The sequence below is a fragment of the Rhipicephalus sanguineus genome, chromosome 6 (genome assembly GCF_013339695.2).
Source record: "Rhipicephalus sanguineus isolate Rsan-2018 chromosome 6, BIME_Rsan_1.4, whole genome shotgun sequence".
Classification (NCBI taxonomy): domain Eukaryota; kingdom Metazoa; phylum Arthropoda; class Arachnida; order Ixodida; family Ixodidae; genus Rhipicephalus; species Rhipicephalus sanguineus.
The window spans coordinates 65,841,354-65,859,931 of NC_051181.1; the positions used below are offsets into that span (position 1 = coordinate 65,841,354).

The window sequence follows — 18,578 nt, forward strand, 5'->3', positions numbered from 1 at the left end:
AGTAAAGCTTATGCTAAATGGAAGGTGCGCGAGAAAAAATGTGCAAGCAAGAGGTTTCTAAAAAATCTACGGATAAAATAGTATAAATAATGAAAAACAAATCAACAAATAGGTCCGGAAACTTATCTAAGCACTAGTTTCGTACATACGACAAAGCTACAAATTTTGATAAAACCAATTCTGACCAAATGCCTCGTTACAGGAGACAAATAGTTCGTCGCTTTCGTCGCTTTTGCGATGAAGAAAGCTTTCCATCAGCAAGTCTGACAGTTTCCTATTTTAAGGTCAAAGCCTTAGATGCCTCATCAAACTCGAAAAGTGACCGTTGGCGGCGTCAACGCGAACGATGCAAAATATCATGCGATGACGTCGCCCTATGACGTCGTCATGACGTCATAGATCGAAAAACTTCTTAACGCGAGTGTGACGTCACAAGATGACGTCATCACATGATATCTCGCTTGGTCACAGGTGGGCCGATCCCGGAGGCACTGCAAAAAATGCGAGGCGCAGAAAGCTTTCGGAGGGGGAGGGGTTTTTTTAAAGAAAGCGGAAAAGTAGAAGAACAAGATGCCTTTTGCTTTTGAGTATTCTTAGGCGAATGCATAGGGCACCTTCTGACTTTCAATGTTTTCGCTTATGCGATAGCTTGAGATAAGTTCTCTATCCTTCTAAACTTGTTCAGTCGTGATGATATAACTTCTCTCGCCCTATTAATGGCATATACCAATCAGCGGGGCACGCACCATGAGATCAGAAATTAATTCCTATTATTGCCATCATCATCATCATCATTGTCACCACCAAATCGACGACCGAAATCCGGGAGAGCTATCTTAAGGCGAGCCATTGTGCGAGTCTTTATGCTATAATTTATACTTATTTTTAGTGCATTTTTAATTGGTTGTGCTTCTCGCGCGCATTTTAATTGCTCAACGCGCGATGTAACCACCAACGAAACAAAAGAACACATAGGTAGAAGCCGAATAATTTATTTCTTCAAAGTAGTTCATTTTACACTGGTATTTTCTTCTTCTCAGTAGAGAAGGTCGCATGGGCAATACCCGGGCCCTACAGGTTGCGCAGCGAATCCTCTCCTGAAAAGCAGAAAGAGATGGAATTAATAACTGCGTGAACCAATGGTTGCCGCTCTCCTTTTTCTGCTCTACCACATTCAACTCACTCGCCCTGGAGGCAGACTTCTCTTGCAAACGTCAGCTGCTGATCAAATCAGTTACTAGTGGTCTAGATTACCGCACTTCAAGGACTCCGAGGTTTTTAAAATGTTTGTGATGAAGACATTCAGAAGCTTCGAAAAGTGCAGTTCTGGGGGTTGTGTGATCGGGGTTCTCCAGGACGAAATAAAGTTCATTTCATCATCATCCAATATCTTTCAGTCCAGTACCTATTAGGCGTTAGGAAACGTTGCAAGCAGCGCATAATACAGAATGACGCCACATAGTCTTAGCTTTTCAGGCTTCACAATACGGAATACTGGGATTCTAGAGAATTCCGGTTTCTTCCTGGCACGAGCACCGAGTGACACCCTTGTTTCTCCTCCAAGCACTTCCGGTAAAGCATTTACTTTCGGTTTCCTGAATATTCAGAAACAGTCTTCCAAAAACAAAGCAGGTACGAAATCTATGATTCTGGTTCATTGAAAGAGTAGACGGTTTTCTTGAGAGCAGCTGGGATCGTTGCGGCACCTGGTGAAGCTGATTTCAACTACGCGCTTGTATCTACGTATCCTCTGAGAACCGCTTCGGCAGCGTGACGAAACACAACGTTAAAATGTGGATTCTACGCGTTACTTGTTATACAGTTTAGCAAAATAGATTCCATTAACAAAGCTAACGGCATCTATTTTTCTTATAATGATGAACTTATGCTGGCGCAATTAGTGATAATAGAGATGTTCAAAATTATCAGTTTAAACTGACTTCGTGTTTCACATAGGGTCTGTTTAAACAGTTATTTATTCTAGCGTATCTGTTCACCGAGTTTCTCTTTGGTCCCACTCCCGCCCACTACCCTCTGTAAAACGTCGTGACCCCAAAATGTTTGTGTGCAAATTATGAATGTCGTCGTGTTGGTATGTTTTGCTGGTTCTCGTCATTCAGGTTACTTTTTCCACATCGTCGTTAGATTTACAGAAGTCCCGGGAGCAAATTTTACATAGAAAATTATTATTGGCCTGCTTATACTCAACAATATATTAAACATTTACTCGCCAATATATGTCAAACGGCGTCGGCATTTTGCAAAAAAAAATGTATAGTACACTTAACACAGCGCTTCACGCTTTCTTTTTTTTCAGGAGAACCATGGACGTGTATGCAAAAATGTTTACACGGCGATGCGTCGCGTGGTGCCCGTTAATTTTTAGTGCTTCATCTAGACCTTTGTCAGACCTTTTTGCTCCGCATTGTGACAATAGTTGCCGTATGCAAACATTAGATGTTTCCCGCATACCTACAATTTTCGTTTCCAATAGAATCTGCATCGTTTGCGCAAGACACGGCGTCTACTTACTTGAGCATAAGGCAACGCATTTGCTCCAACCTTCTTTCGACGCCTAGCAAATCCGTGTGTTTACGGGGGCTCCAGAGTGCCTCGGCCACGGCTGACGCCCATGGCCTGGACAATGTTTAGATTGCATTAATGGGACTGGTGCACGTCAGTACAAAATTCTGCACATTTCAACAGAAAGCTTTCGGCAGTGGTAAACTAGGAATCCTCTATTCAGACGCCTGTGAAAAAAAAAATGCTTTGATGAAGGATAAGGATAAAAGCTTTTGCACTTAAAACCGAATTCCGACGGCAAAAGATGACGTATAAAAATGTGTAACTTTGCGCATAAGGAAACTGATACCGAAGACTTATAAACTCTATCGATTTGAGGATCTGAAATTGCAAGATTGACGTACGAATTTACACGTCCTTAATTGTTGCGAAGTGTTTTGCAATCGTGTTGCTGAAGAATTAGCCGCATGTTTTGGAGGATCGTGTGACACGTCAATCTTGACCCCTTTGTACTCTTGATGGTGTTCAGCACATTGTGACGTTTTTCGTAGCTCAGTTGCGGAATTTCAAGCTTGAAGGTTACGTTTAAGTCATTTTATTTTAACTTTTCGGATTTTCAGGAATTTTTACAGAAAAATAGAAGGTGTAATTAAAGAAAACCCTTCTTGCACGACTCACTACATTTAAAATGTTTCGCTTTGCAACAAGCCGACTTGAAGTAAGTGCGTTTGTTTTGGACAAACAATATGAGCGTTCTTAGCAATCCTGAGTCAATTTTATTTCCATTTGTCGGGATATTTGGATTTAAGAGTATCAAGTTTTTCACTCCACCAGAGAATGTATATAATTCATTCTCGTAATAGTCTTTTTTTTTATTACTAACTCATTATTAGGCCACTAAAACTGTCTACGCTTTGTAGCAAGACATTTTGCAGATATCTGAAGGCTTTCGGCTTTCGAAGGTTCTGAAAAGACCACTGAAAAAAAAATGGCACGAAACAACGCATATATTCCCTTTCGTTATAATTTATGAGCGAACGTGGATCAAAGACACAGACCTGTGATTTTTTGCTAAACGATCGACATAATATTTGAAAGGAGAATGCTGGAAATAGTTCTCTTGTCGCTTAAGTATTAGTGAACACACGAAGACAGTTCAGTTAAAGGCATACTTTGATTTCGCGGTGTTGTTTCCTTTTTGTTGTTGTTGCTGTTCTTGCTGCTGTTATTGTTCAGAACTATCAAAATATATTCTATGCTGTTTCTTTAGCTCGTCTAACCACAGCTTATCCATATTTAAACCCATGACTCATTACACATTAAGGTTTCACACCATAGAACCTGCTCAAATCCGCAGATTAGCGTCACGCTTTCTTAACCGGTGTATACTGAGCGCTGTCTTGTTTTACTGTATTTTCATCTTGCTTGTGTGAATGTTACTATCAGATGCCTCTTATCATTTTAGCACATGAAAGCATATAATTTGCGTGATGTCCACCTTTCACTTAATGAGAAACCGGAATGAAAAATGCATCAATGTAGTTCTAATATTTCTCTTGAAATATAAAATACGTTTGCGGCACCTATATGCTCTCTTACCAAGTTCTGCTAATGATGTTGGTGCCGTCTATGTATTGTCCCGTTGGTCCTGTGCCGCCACCTAGTACCCGCCTCTTCTGAGTCTCAGTTCCTGAAATACAAGTTTTCGCACGATGTGGCGAACAGAACACACCGTAGCCATGACGATGGTCAAGAAATAGCTTTGATAACTCGGAGACAGCGATTACACGAGGCAACTAGATCTTACAAGATATGCATTTTCAAACTGTGACCATAAGAAATTTAGTCACATACAGTGAAGCCTGAGGATGCATGGGGGAAACCAGTTGTGTTCATTTGAAATGTACCAAAAATAAGGTATAGAAAGTGAAAGTGGGGAATAACATTCTGCAGGTGGGCTAATGTAATCCTGCCTGCCTCGAGTTACTTTTCAACTCCTTTTATATACATTCCCATATTTAACTTAAAAATCTCGATCCCATCAAATCCACTTATGCGTGCATACTCAAACAAAATTGGTTTAACAAGAAATGCCTCTTGAGCACACTGTTGTATCATTTATGGCAGAGACTGCTGCGCCGCGCGGTGCACGAGCCGCTCCCACACAGAAACGACTCCTGCACCGCACGGAAGTGTCGTCATGCGTTTTCCGGTTAGGCGCGCCGTTTGAATATGCCGTGAATTCGCCGAGTCGGACGGACGGACGGACGGAAAAAACTTTATTAAGAAAAAAAAAACACCTTCAAGGTTGCCGGCCCGGGCTCAGGCCACCCGGGCATTATGTGCGGTGAGGCATAGCCTTTCCACCGCTGCCCGGGCCCGCTGGATTGCCCACAGTTGTTCTTGTAGTTCTGAGCTAGTCAGAGCGCTTAGCCATCGCTCCTCGAGAAGGTCCGGTCCTATGTTGTCATCTTTGTATATTGTGCTGATCCGTGTGCATTTCCATAAGATATGTGCCATATCTGCGTGTTCGTGCTTGCAGAGCATACAGCTCGCTTCTGGGTATTGTCTGGAATTTACTCTCTTTAGGTGTACTGGATTTGGGAAAGTTCTGGTTTGCAATCTTCTCCAATCTGTTTCCTGAGATCTGTCTAGTTGTTTGTGTGGTGGTGGGTATTCTTCTCGTTGCTGCTTATAGTGTGCCAGTATGTCGTGGTACGTGATGAGTCTGTCTCTGTCGTCTTGAATCGCTACTTCGGCAGGCGAGTATGCCAGTATGCCTCACCATCGGCCTCCCGTCAGCCGGACTTGCTGCTACTGCGCTGCTGGTGGTCCTGTTTACAGGCGCTTTGATATTGGTTGTTTGATGATCAGATGCAGCTGGCTGCATCGGTTTCTCCGGCATCCGCGTCAGGAATGTTGATTTGCACGGCTTATCAAGGCTCCGATGACAGGACGTGGTCTCAAAACTGAGTCACTGGGCGCCTAGATTTCGCGAACGGCTCATGGTGACGTACTATATCGCGATGAAAAGAACCGCGAACTGCGTAAAGCGTGGCTTTCGGCACAGTCGAACTTCAGCATGCTTTGAATATCGCTGGGCAAATCTGTGTTTTCGGCCGGCGTCACTGTAGCGCTAGAATATTGCTCCGGCTGGCGCTATCGCATTGCGTGTGTGTCCCGAATACAAGACATGACTGGTAGATGATAACCATAACAAATAATGATGTACAAGTTTCCTGCCATCATTTTTTTAGCAGCTAGCAGTCACTGTTTCTCTTCGCCTCTTGTAGCCACGCCGAATATGCAACACGAAATCTTATGTCGCTCAGTGTACCGTCAACGTCAACGCACCGTCAGTAGTAGTAGTAGCTCAGTGTACCGTAGTAGCTCAGTGTACCGTCAACGTTGACGCACCGCCTCACAATGGTGCGTCAACACACCGTCGTGAGGCGTTGACGGTTGGCACCGTCAACGCCTCACGAAGTAATCGGCCGACTTAGTCGCTTCAAAATACTGAAGTGTCGCCGTGTTGCTCTAGGCTACACTGTACTCTAGGCGATCAGCACTTGATAAACGATGCCCAATGGCAACAGCCGACTGCGTTAGCCCACCTGCCTACAAAACAGTGCCGCACAGTTCGTCTGCCTTGCTGAATAACACGGCCGGTGACAGCACAGCATGATTTACCTAGCAACGGATGAACGGCCGCTACGTGTTCGCACTTTGCGAAAAAACTGCAGTGCAGGAGCACTGGCCATCGGAGATCACAGGCTTAGTAAAAACACTTCGCAGACGCACTGGGATTTCTTGTGCGTCCGTAAGTTCACACGAACTGTGCAACAATATTTATTTCATCGTCAACCTTACCCTTCGCGACAAGCAAAATGAGGTACTCGGTTGCAAGGACACTTTCACCCTCGAGGACACCACGTTGTTGCATCGCAAACTAGAAAATGCAGTACTTCCAACAGCAACACAACAATCCGCACATCATCAAGCTCTGCGACTCCGCCATGGTGGCTAACCAGGGCTAACTCCGCCGCACATCGATTTTCTCGTCTGTTACCATGTTACCTTTCGCAGCGCCCCCTGGATTTAAAGTGGTTGCGATATGCCGTTAATTAACAAATGTACAATAAATAAGTCGTCAAACACGTTTTCTTCAATATTTTTGTAGGTTTAACACATTATGAAGTAATACTCTGTCTATTTGAGTTGTTTTAAGATAACTTTAACGAGGTGACGTCACTTCCGTGCGGTGCAGGAGCCAGTTCTGTGTGGGATCGGCTCCTGCACCGCGCGGCGCACGAGACGCTGCCATCATTTATTATTGAGCACTAACAGACAATAATGCCAAGGAAAGTATAGGGGACGTTATTGGTAGTAAATGTAACGTAAATGTGAAGAAAGAAAAGTGGACGAAAAGATAGCTTGCCGCGGGCAGGGACGGAACCTGCGACCTTCGAATAACGCGCCCGATGCTCTACCAACTGAGCTACCACGGCGGCCATCCCCCCGTCCACGTTATGAGGTATATATGTGTATTTTAACGTAGGAGTGTTAGTCAGCGCCGATCGCAGCCATGGCGGCGAGTGTGGCACACTCTTTTTTTCAGCCTGTTGGCGTCACGTAGCACGTGAACTTCTTACGAGTTGGCAGCTGACCAATAATCCCTCGCATACTACCTGAAAGCGTCAAGTCTGCCAGAACGAGACCCTCGCTATGAATGAAGGAAAGAAGTGGAAAATTTTTTAAGGGCTCGTTTTTCTTTGTTATACAAAATATGATTGAGCACTTTTTATAGGGGACGTTATTAGTAGTAAATGTAATGTTAATGTGAAGAAAGAAAAGTGGACGAAAAGATAGCTTGCCGCGGGCAGGGACCGGGCAGGGACCCCTACACTTTGCTTGGCATTATTGTCTGTTAGTGCTCAATAATATTGTGTATAACAAAGAAAAACGAGCCCTTAAAAATTTTCCACTTGTATCGTTTGTGTCATTAATCCACGTGACGAATACTACTAGCAACAAAGTTGAGTCCCATAGGCAACTATACGCCCCTCCTTTTTCTTTGATTATGGCGTTTGTAGGCCAACCTCCGCCTTCGTTGCCGTTCCAAAATGGTGCAACGAAAACATCGAGAGTGAGTTGAACTTCTGAGGCACTACTCAAGTAGAGATTTCGTTTTAGACATTACTCGCAGCACACCAATTTATTGTGGGGCTAGTTTGATAGGGGCAAATTTAAGACTACTGCTTGCTCATAAACACTGATTAACGAGCAGGCGCTCGTTAATCGATAAAAGTCCGTTCACTTTTGCAGTTGCACGTACAATAATAAATTCGGTCTGAGCATGTTTGTATCTGAAAAACCGCCAAAATTTGCCACGATTGCAATTGATATGAGAAGCTTTGGTTGCTGTAGCATGACCGATTTCTTTGTGTTTCTTACTCCGATTGATTTTTCTGATGTTACAGTTAATCGTTATATTTACGTATAAAGGTAAAATGTCGAAAACAGTTACAGTTGCAATCTCTAACTCGTAGGCAGTCTTTCGTATCTGTGCTTTTTAAAAGAATGTATTATTTGTGCGTACGCGCGTGAATGTGAACTTAGCCGCGCATGTGACAGAAAACGCGAAATTTGAATTTTTGTAGCTTTTCCTGAATGAAACTATGCAAACTTTTTAGTCTATATAAAGCGTGATACTCCATGAGCGAGCACAAGTTCTCATTTATTTCCCTGCGTGGGAAACGCTATTGATGACATTCGGTGCAAAAGAACTCGCGAGCGTGCCAATGGCACATTTTTGCGTAGCTGCATTCCCGCAAGAGATCTAGCCGGAGCTCTATGATTATGGTTGAAGCTTCGAATACGACACCTGATTGACTTCCAGTTATAACTGTTAACTTCATCTAAAGAAACATCTTGAAGCAGACGAGCTCCATTGTAGAGCCTGGCATCTTGGCTGCAGTTACCCCACTTTATGCCTCTATCCTTGAAGCCCTTTCGCGCTTCGTTTTCGTGAAATACGCCCTAAAGGTTGCTTTTGTGAAGAAGTGGGTGGAATTTAAGAGTGCAGGCTAAAGTAACACCAAATTAGCATACCTCTCGGTGAGACAAAAAGGCTGCCAATAGGACGTTAACTCTGGTCCGTCATGTCACCATGGCGGCCACTATGCTGCTGGTCCGTTAGTCGTGCGAGTTACGCGTAGATCTAACGCGCATGTTTTGTCAACTCGGTCTGACCAGAGGCAAAGAGCTTCGGTCCCCTTTGTCGCTGTGTACGCGTCCTCCTTCCGCAGGCGATGAGATTCCAGCTATATGGACGCATTACATCATGAGTACACTAAGGTCAAGTGCCCAACAAGTGCCTCATTTTCATTACGAATACAGCACCACCATCTCATGACAGCCGAACAGAATGTTTAAATCATGTTGTCGTCGCTCTGCTTACTTCAGAGTACAGTACAGTATATGCATCTACATATTTGCTCGTCGAAAGAGTGCGCCATGTTGCATAATTAGACGTCTTTTAACAGGAAAGTGTTTTATGCCGTGGTCGACCAAGAATTTAGCCGTATCATTTTACGTCATGGAACTCAAGTCAGCAAACGCGTTCGCGGATGGTGAGAGAGAAATTCAGAAAAGAACTTTGGCTGAACTGCCCGACCGGTGAATCGAACGTCAGATTTCACGGCTCTCGAGCACACAGGCCGGATACGTTGACCACTACGCCATGAACGCAAAAGCATTCGCTCCATGAACGTGTTATATATGCTCTACAACGCCTGAACAGGCCTTTGGTGTACGGCGATGGCTCACTTTTCTCGGTTTATATTTATGTGTGTGTAACCCATCAAGTGTTAGGCAGCGCCACTCGAGTCTAAGGAATATATTTTCTTGCCTCGGCATCAGGGGCGTAGCCAGAAATTTTTTTGGGGAGGGGGGGGAGGGGGGGTTGAACCATACTTTATGCATGTATGTTCGTGCGTGCATTTGTATGTGTGCGAGTATATATACCCAAGGAAATTTGAAAATTTTCGGGAGGGGGGTTAAACCCCCCGAACCCCCGCTCCCTTGGCTTACGCCCCTGCTCGGCGGCGTCACAAAGAATGAAAATGGATAAACGCATCTGCTCTTTTCCATAGACAGCCTTCATCTACGGACAGAGAGCCCCACCTTCGAACCCGAGTGGATCGCAGGTGTACAGGCGGGTCCAGTTGTGCTCCAGCAGTCCGTCGCAGAAGGCCAGGGCTCGGTGGCCAGCCGACGTCACTGGACCCATGCGACCAGCCACTCGAGAGGACGGAACTTCCACGAGCACGATTCGGGGCACCTGCGCACAACCGTCGTCAGGTTAAACTATTCTTTATTATCAGCTCTGTAAGCACAGGTTTACAATCGGTTAGTTGTGCGACTAAAAACCAATGCTAATGATACTATAGGACGATATTCAAGGGGAAGAAACGAAGAAAGAAGAGTCGCGTAACTAGTGATATAACGAAAAGCAACCGGCTTCAAGTGAACAGGAACGCAGGCGGAGGTAGCATAAAAGAGGATGATGATATATGATGCTCATTGGCGAAAAGGCCATTTGATGGCCAAAAAGCGCCAGGACATGATAACGAATGTGAACAATGGTTAAGTGGCTGTATAGGGGCCTAAAATTTCTCGCCCTAAATGCGGGTAAAACGTATAGGTATTAAAATCGTGAGAGTGACGTGAAATAAGTGCATATAGAACCAATGACAAGCGGTGGTGATGATAAAACTATGGGGACATGGTGTGAGCACGAATTCCTCGTCAACGTCTTAAAGAGCAGACCGGTGAAGCTCACATTCGAGCTAAATGAAAAGGACGGAAAATCAGTCGACAGGTTTCATAACTCCAAAGCGAAAATGGGTATCCACCTGTTTTTTTTCATGACGCCTTAGGGAAACCCACAGGTCTTCCTCAGAGAGAAATTTTCACAGTGTTCGGGAGTTGGCATGCCAACTAGATTGAGCCTATTGGGGAGATAGCGCTATATTTCACAGCTGGTTAAACGGAGAGAATCCGAACAAGTAGATGCGCGACATCATGAACTTCGAAACAGTGCGCACTGAAAGGTTCGCCGTCAATAAAGTAATTGCGCTCGTGGTGGCGGCTTGTATTTATTGCTTACAATACATTCTCCATTTGCTGAAGCCCTGCAGAGTACCGTAGGAAACAAGGCTAGAGTTCAGCACTAATGTAAGGGAAAAGGTAAGATGGGAGTGCTGTCCTGAGTTTGAGCTACTCGTCAAGAAAGTACCAGTGCACTTTATGTTAAGTTTCACGCAACTACATGTCCATAACCACCTGAATACCGGAGCAGCTACTGCTCTTTGAGAGTAGAATACGCAGTATACACTGAATCACTTATACTTTATAACAAAGAAAGCAAGATATTTCTTTTCACCAAAGGGATGTGATATTACAGTATCGCTGGCATTGCGGTAGGGCTTTTCGTTCATGTGTGCGGTGGCCTATTTTCAGCTTCATGCAAGTGCACAATCTTATCCCTTAACGTATTCTCAAGAGGCTGGTGCTTCCCCACTGCATATAGAGGGATTTATTAGTACCCGTGGGAGGACTGGAACGTCACCAAGTGGATAACCACTTAAGAGCGTGGCTCTATTTATTGTGTCCTCAGGTTCGAAGAAAATGCTTCTACTACCCCTTAGCCGCGTGATCTAGCTCTGGTTTTATCCCGAAAAATATAACATTCTTAGGGACCACACAAGCTAGAAGAGTGTGCTCATCCGTCAGCTCTAATTGCGCGATCTTCAGCCTCCCGCTTTTTATGCTCTTTTGTTTCCGTTTTCCTTTTCCTTAGCATGCTCGGATAGCGAATACAAATTTCTTCGGAAGCACTCGAGTTTATTTAGGAGGCCAGTTGAGGATGGACCTGAAAAGGTTGCGTTTATTGCATCGTGTTCTGAACCAGTATGTCAGGCTTTCAAGGTCCGCCTAAATATTTGCTGATGATGTATTCGGTGTTATTAAACTGTGATATTCAACATGCTCCGTCGGATACCACTTATCATTCCGATGAATAAAGGTCGGCGGAGACAACTCACCGTAATGTTCCAGCGCTCGATAATTTCGTCTGCTACCACGGCGGCCTTGTGCAAACGATTAGGAATCAGGAATAATCTGCAGAGATATGGTTTCCCGTAAGCATGGTACAGTGATAGCTGTCACTCCAAAAATGTGCATTACATACACTGCGCAGCGATACCACTGCCCCCACGCACCTTATAAATTCAGCTTCGCTCTACAAACTTTATTGTTAGCTCAGAAGGTACAGAAACCCCCCTGGCAAGAACGTCTTTTTGTTTTTTAAAGGGACCGACAACCCATTTTTCTCGACCCAGTTTTTTTACGGCGCAATAGAAAACACGCACTTGGTAGTGTTTGTAGCTGCAGCGGTTAATCCCAAAAGCGCGTGGTTATTTTATTAGCAGTATCTTTCGATCTGAAAAGCCCCTGAACTGTACGTAGATGTCCTCCAGCAACGCTGTGAAGCGATAGCGACGCCGATAGCCCTCGTCGCATTATGCTCAAGGTTTTGCATTCACAGGAGTTGGTGAAACCGTGGTTAACCACCTTCATATTGACAATTTCGACCGTTTTGGAATGTAAAAACCACGTAGAATAAGTTTTCCGAACGCTCGTCGTCACGTGAGATCTCTTTACCGTCATGCGAGCTAGGCGCTCGTTGCCTCCACGATTGAGATAATCTTGGAGGCCGCGAGCCATTCTTCGTACTTTTCCAACACGTCGGCAGGTGCCGCTAGTCCCTCAGCTAACAACGTTCATGCTGCCGCTCATGAGCATCGGGCCATACGTCAAGCGAAGGCGGTGCCACTGTTCTGCTCAGTGCAAACGAATAAATATCTGCACGTTTTACGTTAGAAGAGATCATAATAAAAAGTATGCTGTATTTCAGCGCTAATATAGAGACAATTAATAGCGTACACCAGTAAAAGGCCACGTGATAGGTACATGTGCACGTCCGCTATATTGCCACCAGAGGCGCCACAAATAATTTTGAGCGAAGAAATAAAAATATAAATCCGCGTTGAATGAGAAAAATAGGGTTCGTTTTAGACAATATAATAGACAATCCTTCTGTTAGTGGGGTTATCTCATTTCATCTTCTGCGCGAATGTCGGTCCCTTTAGATGTTGGCATTTGACGTCGCAAAACCACGATATGATTATCAGGGACGCCATAATGAAGGGCTTTGGAAATTTCGACCGCCTGGGGTTCTTTAACGTGCACTTAAATCTAAGTACACGCGCCTCAAGCATTTTCGCCTCCATCGAAATTGTGGTCGCCACGGCCGGGATTCGATCCCGCGACCCGATTTGATCCCGGTCAGCACTCGAGCACCATAACCGCGAGACCACCGTGGCGGGTTGGCAAGAACGTCAATACTCGCTTATATCCCGCGATTGGAAAATATTTACTGTTACCTACAATTTTAAAATAAATTTGCTTGGGTCAACGTGCACGTCTCTAATTTGCGAAAAAAAAATGTAAAGAATGAGCATATCTTGTGCACTACTGGCGCTTGTGAAAAAAAGAAAAACTAATTTCTTGAATATGCTGCCTACTACTAAAGCTGTACCCACTCCGCTAGGGTTAGGATCTCATCTGGCGTACCGCCCTAGGCTTTCCGTCGGACCGCGATGTTGCTCTATTCTTCATACAAATAAACGTGCTGGATTTTGACTTCAACGGCAGTAATGCCTTTCTAAAGGAACACGAATGAAGTCTCGTTTAGTGTGTGCGTCTACTGTCAAGTATATTACAATACCTGAACCCACGAGTGAGCCACAGAATAAAAACTTACGAATCGAAGAAGAGCGTGGAATACGCCTGCACGCTCCCTCGGGACTCCTCGATCCGTCTCTGCATGTCAGAATCGTTGCTCCTGCGAATTGTCACAACATCTGCGTTATCTCCTTTGGTGAGCACACAAGAAATCGCGCTATTTCTTCTAATATTTTCGAAGGTGAGATCAGGGCCCACCGTCCATGCGAGCCTGCTAACCGATGGTGTGCACGTTACGTGTGCGAGGCTTTTTTCAGTGCTGTTTTAAAACATTAATTTTCAGATAAATACTAGGAACAGTGCCGATCACTACTAAAGGGAACACCAGTGACAGTGAAAGCGCTCTGATAAGAAACTAGCGTCGCAGGCACAATCATGTCGGCAGGTGGGAGTCGAACGAGTCGTCTGCTATGGTTCCTCCATTGAGCCGTTGCCACTCGCGCTGATAAACAGCAATTCGATTTGGTGGCTCAAAGCCAGATTGCGAAGATGCATCGACCGGCGTTGTTGTTGAATCAAAATTTATAACATATTACCTGTATCTCCACTGCCATGATCAAAGAACGGCTGGGTAACATTACGTGTAACACATTTTAAGGGATATTCAGTAGGCCTGTGAGAATATCCATGTGCTCCAAATATTTTAACGAATATTAGAGAATTCAAGCCAGAAGATTACACTACAGAGAGGGCGGAAAGTAGCTTCTTATTAAGAATTGTTTGTAACTTTTGTAATACTTAACGATTTTTTATGAAACAAGAAGTATTTTGTATCTTTTAGTCAAATAAGTTACTGTATATCTCGTTTACGTGATTCGAGGTATCAGAGACATGACCTCAACAAAAGTTGTGCTTCCATACGTTAGTCCGCACACATTTTCCAGGAGGCTGGCTGGGACGTCTTGGCCACCTAAGATAGCCTCCAAGGATTTCTTACGCCCAGCGACTTCTTCCTCCGAGGCTGGGCTAGAGTGGAAGGTTATCGCGCAACGCGGAAAGCGTGCTGATGATTCGAGGATCGATATTGGCAAATTTTTGCAAACGCACCCGAGGAATATCTGCAGAAGTCTGTCGCAAACATCTACAATTGTTTACAAAGCAACATTGAATAATGGTGGTGCTTACGCAAAATTCCAGCAATGCATGACAATTCCCTGACTGTAATTAACAAAATGCTTTTTTTGCTTCATTAAAACTGGTTAAATTTTGCAAATGTTATTAACAATTCTTAATAGGGGGTCACTTTCCACCCACCCGATAAATCTTCTGGAGTGGCCCTGGTGCTCCTTAAATAACGCCGCCGCGTCGCCATATTTCTAAGGGCAGAAAGCGGGTAGCAGCAATGTGGCGCGTGCGGGCGTGTGTGCTGTTTGCAGTGACGTATGCAGCCGCCCCTCTTTTTGGGGATAGAGGCGGTTGCTTGAGAGGTGATGACATCTCACGAACATTCATGTCATCACCTGTCGTTCATGTTCGTCAGTACACGCAGTTCATTAGATTCGCATTTTGTGTATAGCAAGGTAATGAAACGACAACCATGACACAGCTCTAGTACATTGTAATGTACGCCATGACGTATAGGACATGCATGTCATGCTATTCGTGTCATCACATACAGTACATGTATTACATAATATTGATGCCATCACCCACACTTCACGTTGGTCATGTACTAATGTCACATCATGCCTTTGGTGTATATCAAGTTGATGAAATGAGCAGGACAGCACCAAGACCTTGTCATGTATACGATGACGTGCATGAAATGCACGGCATGAATTCAGGTCAAGATCCGTCAAATATATTCGTCATACACTCATCTTATGAGACTACGTTTTCACGTGGTCTCATAAGCAATCAAGCACTTTGCCAAACTGAATTCTGCAATGGCCACGTGCGTCTTCCCAGTTTTACGATTGGGCGAGAAAGATGTTACTCAGACTGAAGTATTCATCAAAATGTACACAGTCAAGAACAGCAAGCACAATGATAGTCGCACACACAGAAGAGGTAGTAGCAGTGCATTTTTATACTACGAAAGGGGTGACTTGTCCGAAGTTCACATGGCACTTTAGAAAAGTGGTAACGACAAAATCAGCACAAATAAATGAAAAAGCGAGCTTTTCCTTCTTAACGAACTACAGAGAAATGTTTTTTCTCTGAAAAGAAGGATTCTTTTTTTTAATACCACTCATTCGCTTGTGTATAATTTTTGCGGGTAAAATAGCATTTCATAATTGCCGCTGTCCCGTTTTTTTTTTTTCTAAGCCAAAAAAAAGAAAGAAAGGCGTACTTATTTTCCCCTGAACCCCTTGTTCGACATGTACATCGACATGTACATCGTTCGACTACACATCGTACCACGCATGCACCCAGTAAGGGAGCCAAACTTGAAGCTGATGATTTTCCGTAAACAGCACAAACCATCATTTCACGTCATAGCTGCCATGCTGCTAAAATTGCTTGGTTACGGCGAAAGGCCCTCACGAAATTTAAGCAACCTTCCATTTCTACATGTTCGCGCTGCAGAATTTCTGTTCTTGCATTCTCATTTGCTTAGAGATCAGCCAAGTTCAGTGTCGTAGTACTGACACGGGTCCTTATTTTTCTTTGTCATGCCGACAGGGTTTTACCGCCGTGCCAAAGTCCTTACGAATGGTTAACGCTAAGAACAGGTCGCGCCTGAATGGGCACGGGTATACCTTACCCGAAGTGTGTCCAAGTGTTCTATTCAAAATGCATGTACAACGCGCATTGTTCAGTACAATCGTGAACTTACACAAGCATTTGAATAGCGCTGGAATGTATGGTGATGCAAGAATGAAATCCCACTTGCTTCCTCGCAGATCAGAGTATCTACGACCAGCGACCACGCTAGCCACTGTTATCTTACTGCGAGTCTCCCATTGGCTAGTCTCATGCCTCGCCAATGGGAGACATCAGACGATGACCGGGCGATCTCTCAAACTGCTCCGCAGTTAAAAATGTCATGTTGTAGTCATCACTGATCTCGTCTACTATACTTATTCTTCGGAGCGTAAATTCGGTGCTGTGTGCAATGACTCGGTGGCAACAAGACAGCTTACTGTGCTAATCAGTTTCTACTCACCAGCATGAGGGCGAGAAGTCCTGTCCGCCGAGGTGCACAAGCTGGTCGGGGAAGAGGCGAGCCAGCTCGGCGTAGAGGACGCGCACGAGGTTGACAGCGTCCTTGTGGGTCGGATCCAGGAAGCCAGAATTGCCGCACAGCAGTTCTGGATGGCTACGCCCAACTGATGCCATGCTGTCTGCACCACATAGTGCACAGAGCGGCGTAAGGAAGGCACCACAAAAGCCGTACTATCGGCACATTGCCGATAAAGAGGAAACATCGTTCTACGTCGTAGAATGTTTGAACAGATCGTTCACTTTTACTTGCGACCATAATGAATGCGTTCACACTATCGCATAACGAATTATTGCAGAATAAAAGAAACAGTTGACTGCAGTAATTAATTACAAACTGCTTGCTAAGCTAGTAGTTGTTGAAAATTTCAATAAGGAAGTTAGATTGTCAGATTACCACGTAAGCATTATTAAGAATTACGTTACCTTAACGAACATTGGCAGCACTGGACAACGTAAGCCAACGTAAGCCAACATTAAACTCATTATTTAGCCAACTCTGGTAGATATTTGTCCTTAGTTGGTCAACTTTTGCCACCACTAGCCTCGCTACGTTTTGTAGCAACTGTACTGTCCAGCTTTATTTATGCGCTGATGGTATGATGTAGTTACTTGTTGCGAGAACTCAATGGCACGGTTACTTCTTGCGGCAACTGCACACCCCTGCTGTTTTTTTTCAGCTGTAATCCGGTATTGGGATCTCTATCTCCCTAAGATTTCAAGTAATGCTGGGACCACAACGCGTTACGTTATAAGCGTACGGGCCCACGTTTTTGTTTTTTGCTTTATTTTTTTTTGATAAGTAGTACAGCAATATGCCCGCATGCACGCTCGCTCAAGAAAGGAATTGTGTGCAGAACTGACCGCTGGGCGAATTGCTAGCTCGTATTAGCCACAAATTGCGCGAAGAAACACTAGGCACGTTTCTGTTCATTTTCTCGTCCCCAGTGTTTTTCTCGCAGTTTGTCGTTAGCGTGAAATTTGCGCCGGGCACGAATTCTGTTGGTGGAAGTGAGCAAGCAGCTTGAGACGCCACTGATTGGACGGTGCCATTTTCGCCTGATGCATCCCGTATAGTGGCATGGTAGGGGTTAAACATATGTCCTCAAAGAAATGTGGGGACGTTTTTTGGGCTGCCAGGCGTGGCATTCGATTCCGCATGCGGAGGAAAAATTTCAACGCGGATCATTAACAAAGTTGCATAACCACAACGCTAACGCGACCACATTAAGCACTTGATATATTATTTCTCTTTCTTTTTGTGCCGTTCGCTGAATGTAAGATCAAGGAATAGAGACGACGACAACGAAAGAACGACAGCTTTTGAACTATGATACATCACTAGAGTACGCTGTATGTACTTGCACAAGAGCCATTTCACCCTAGGTGAGGGTTACGGGCGAAGCATCGAAGTGGACAAGTCAGTAAGGCAGAACCCCTCTCTCCCCATCCCCAGCTGTACATATAAATCCCGTTTACAAGTATTTTATTTGTTATGTTTCGCACTGCAAATGTTTTCTTTAAATCAATGGTTTCTTCTTGTGTCGTCAAGCGGGGTCTCTCTTGTTGCGAAGTGGATTTGACGGCCAACCATTGAGACCCTCGACTTACACGGAAAATGTGATGTTCTCGGCGACGCGCCCGTAATACTCCTGCACCAGCTGACGACAGGTGAAATTGATATATTGAAGTAGACTTCGTCATGAGAAACGGTGGCCTTCTGAAAACAACTTATCTCTTTCAATTTATGGCCTAAATTGCCGAGTAGGTTCATAACCAGTTTCATTATGTCAGTTATGTTTTAAAATTTTTAAAACTAGTTTTAAAAGAACCTTCGTAATTTTGACGAGCCGACACGTTTTCAAATGGCGCGTAAAGTGCTTCTCCTTGTCCAGTGAACGAGAAAAAGCTTCTCGTGGTGCAGCTTTAAAAAAATAATTTTTACATGATTTGGAAACTTGTATGTTCACTTGGCCTGTCATACTACGTCTCCAGTCAGGTACCTAAGTTAATTAAATAAG

General features: G+C 44.4%; 1 protein-coding gene across 1 annotated transcript; it reads right to left on the minus strand.

Moving 5' to 3' along the window:
• Positions 1-994: 994 nt before the first annotated feature.
• LOC119397890 (beta-hexosaminidase subunit beta-like) lies at positions 995-16,681 on the minus strand. The gene is made up of 7 exons (XM_037665209.2): positions 16,502-16,681; positions 13,412-13,492; positions 11,631-11,706; positions 9,709-9,865; positions 4,123-4,213; positions 2,533-2,637; positions 995-1,097 (listed from the first exon to the last, which is right to left on the minus strand). Exons 1-7 carry the CDS (start codon positions 16,672-16,674, stop codon positions 1,037-1,039), a joined length of 744 nt encoding a protein of 247 aa, XP_037521137.1. The 5' UTR covers positions 16,675-16,681; the 3' UTR covers positions 995-1,036.
• Positions 16,682-18,578: the final 1,897 nt, after the last annotated feature.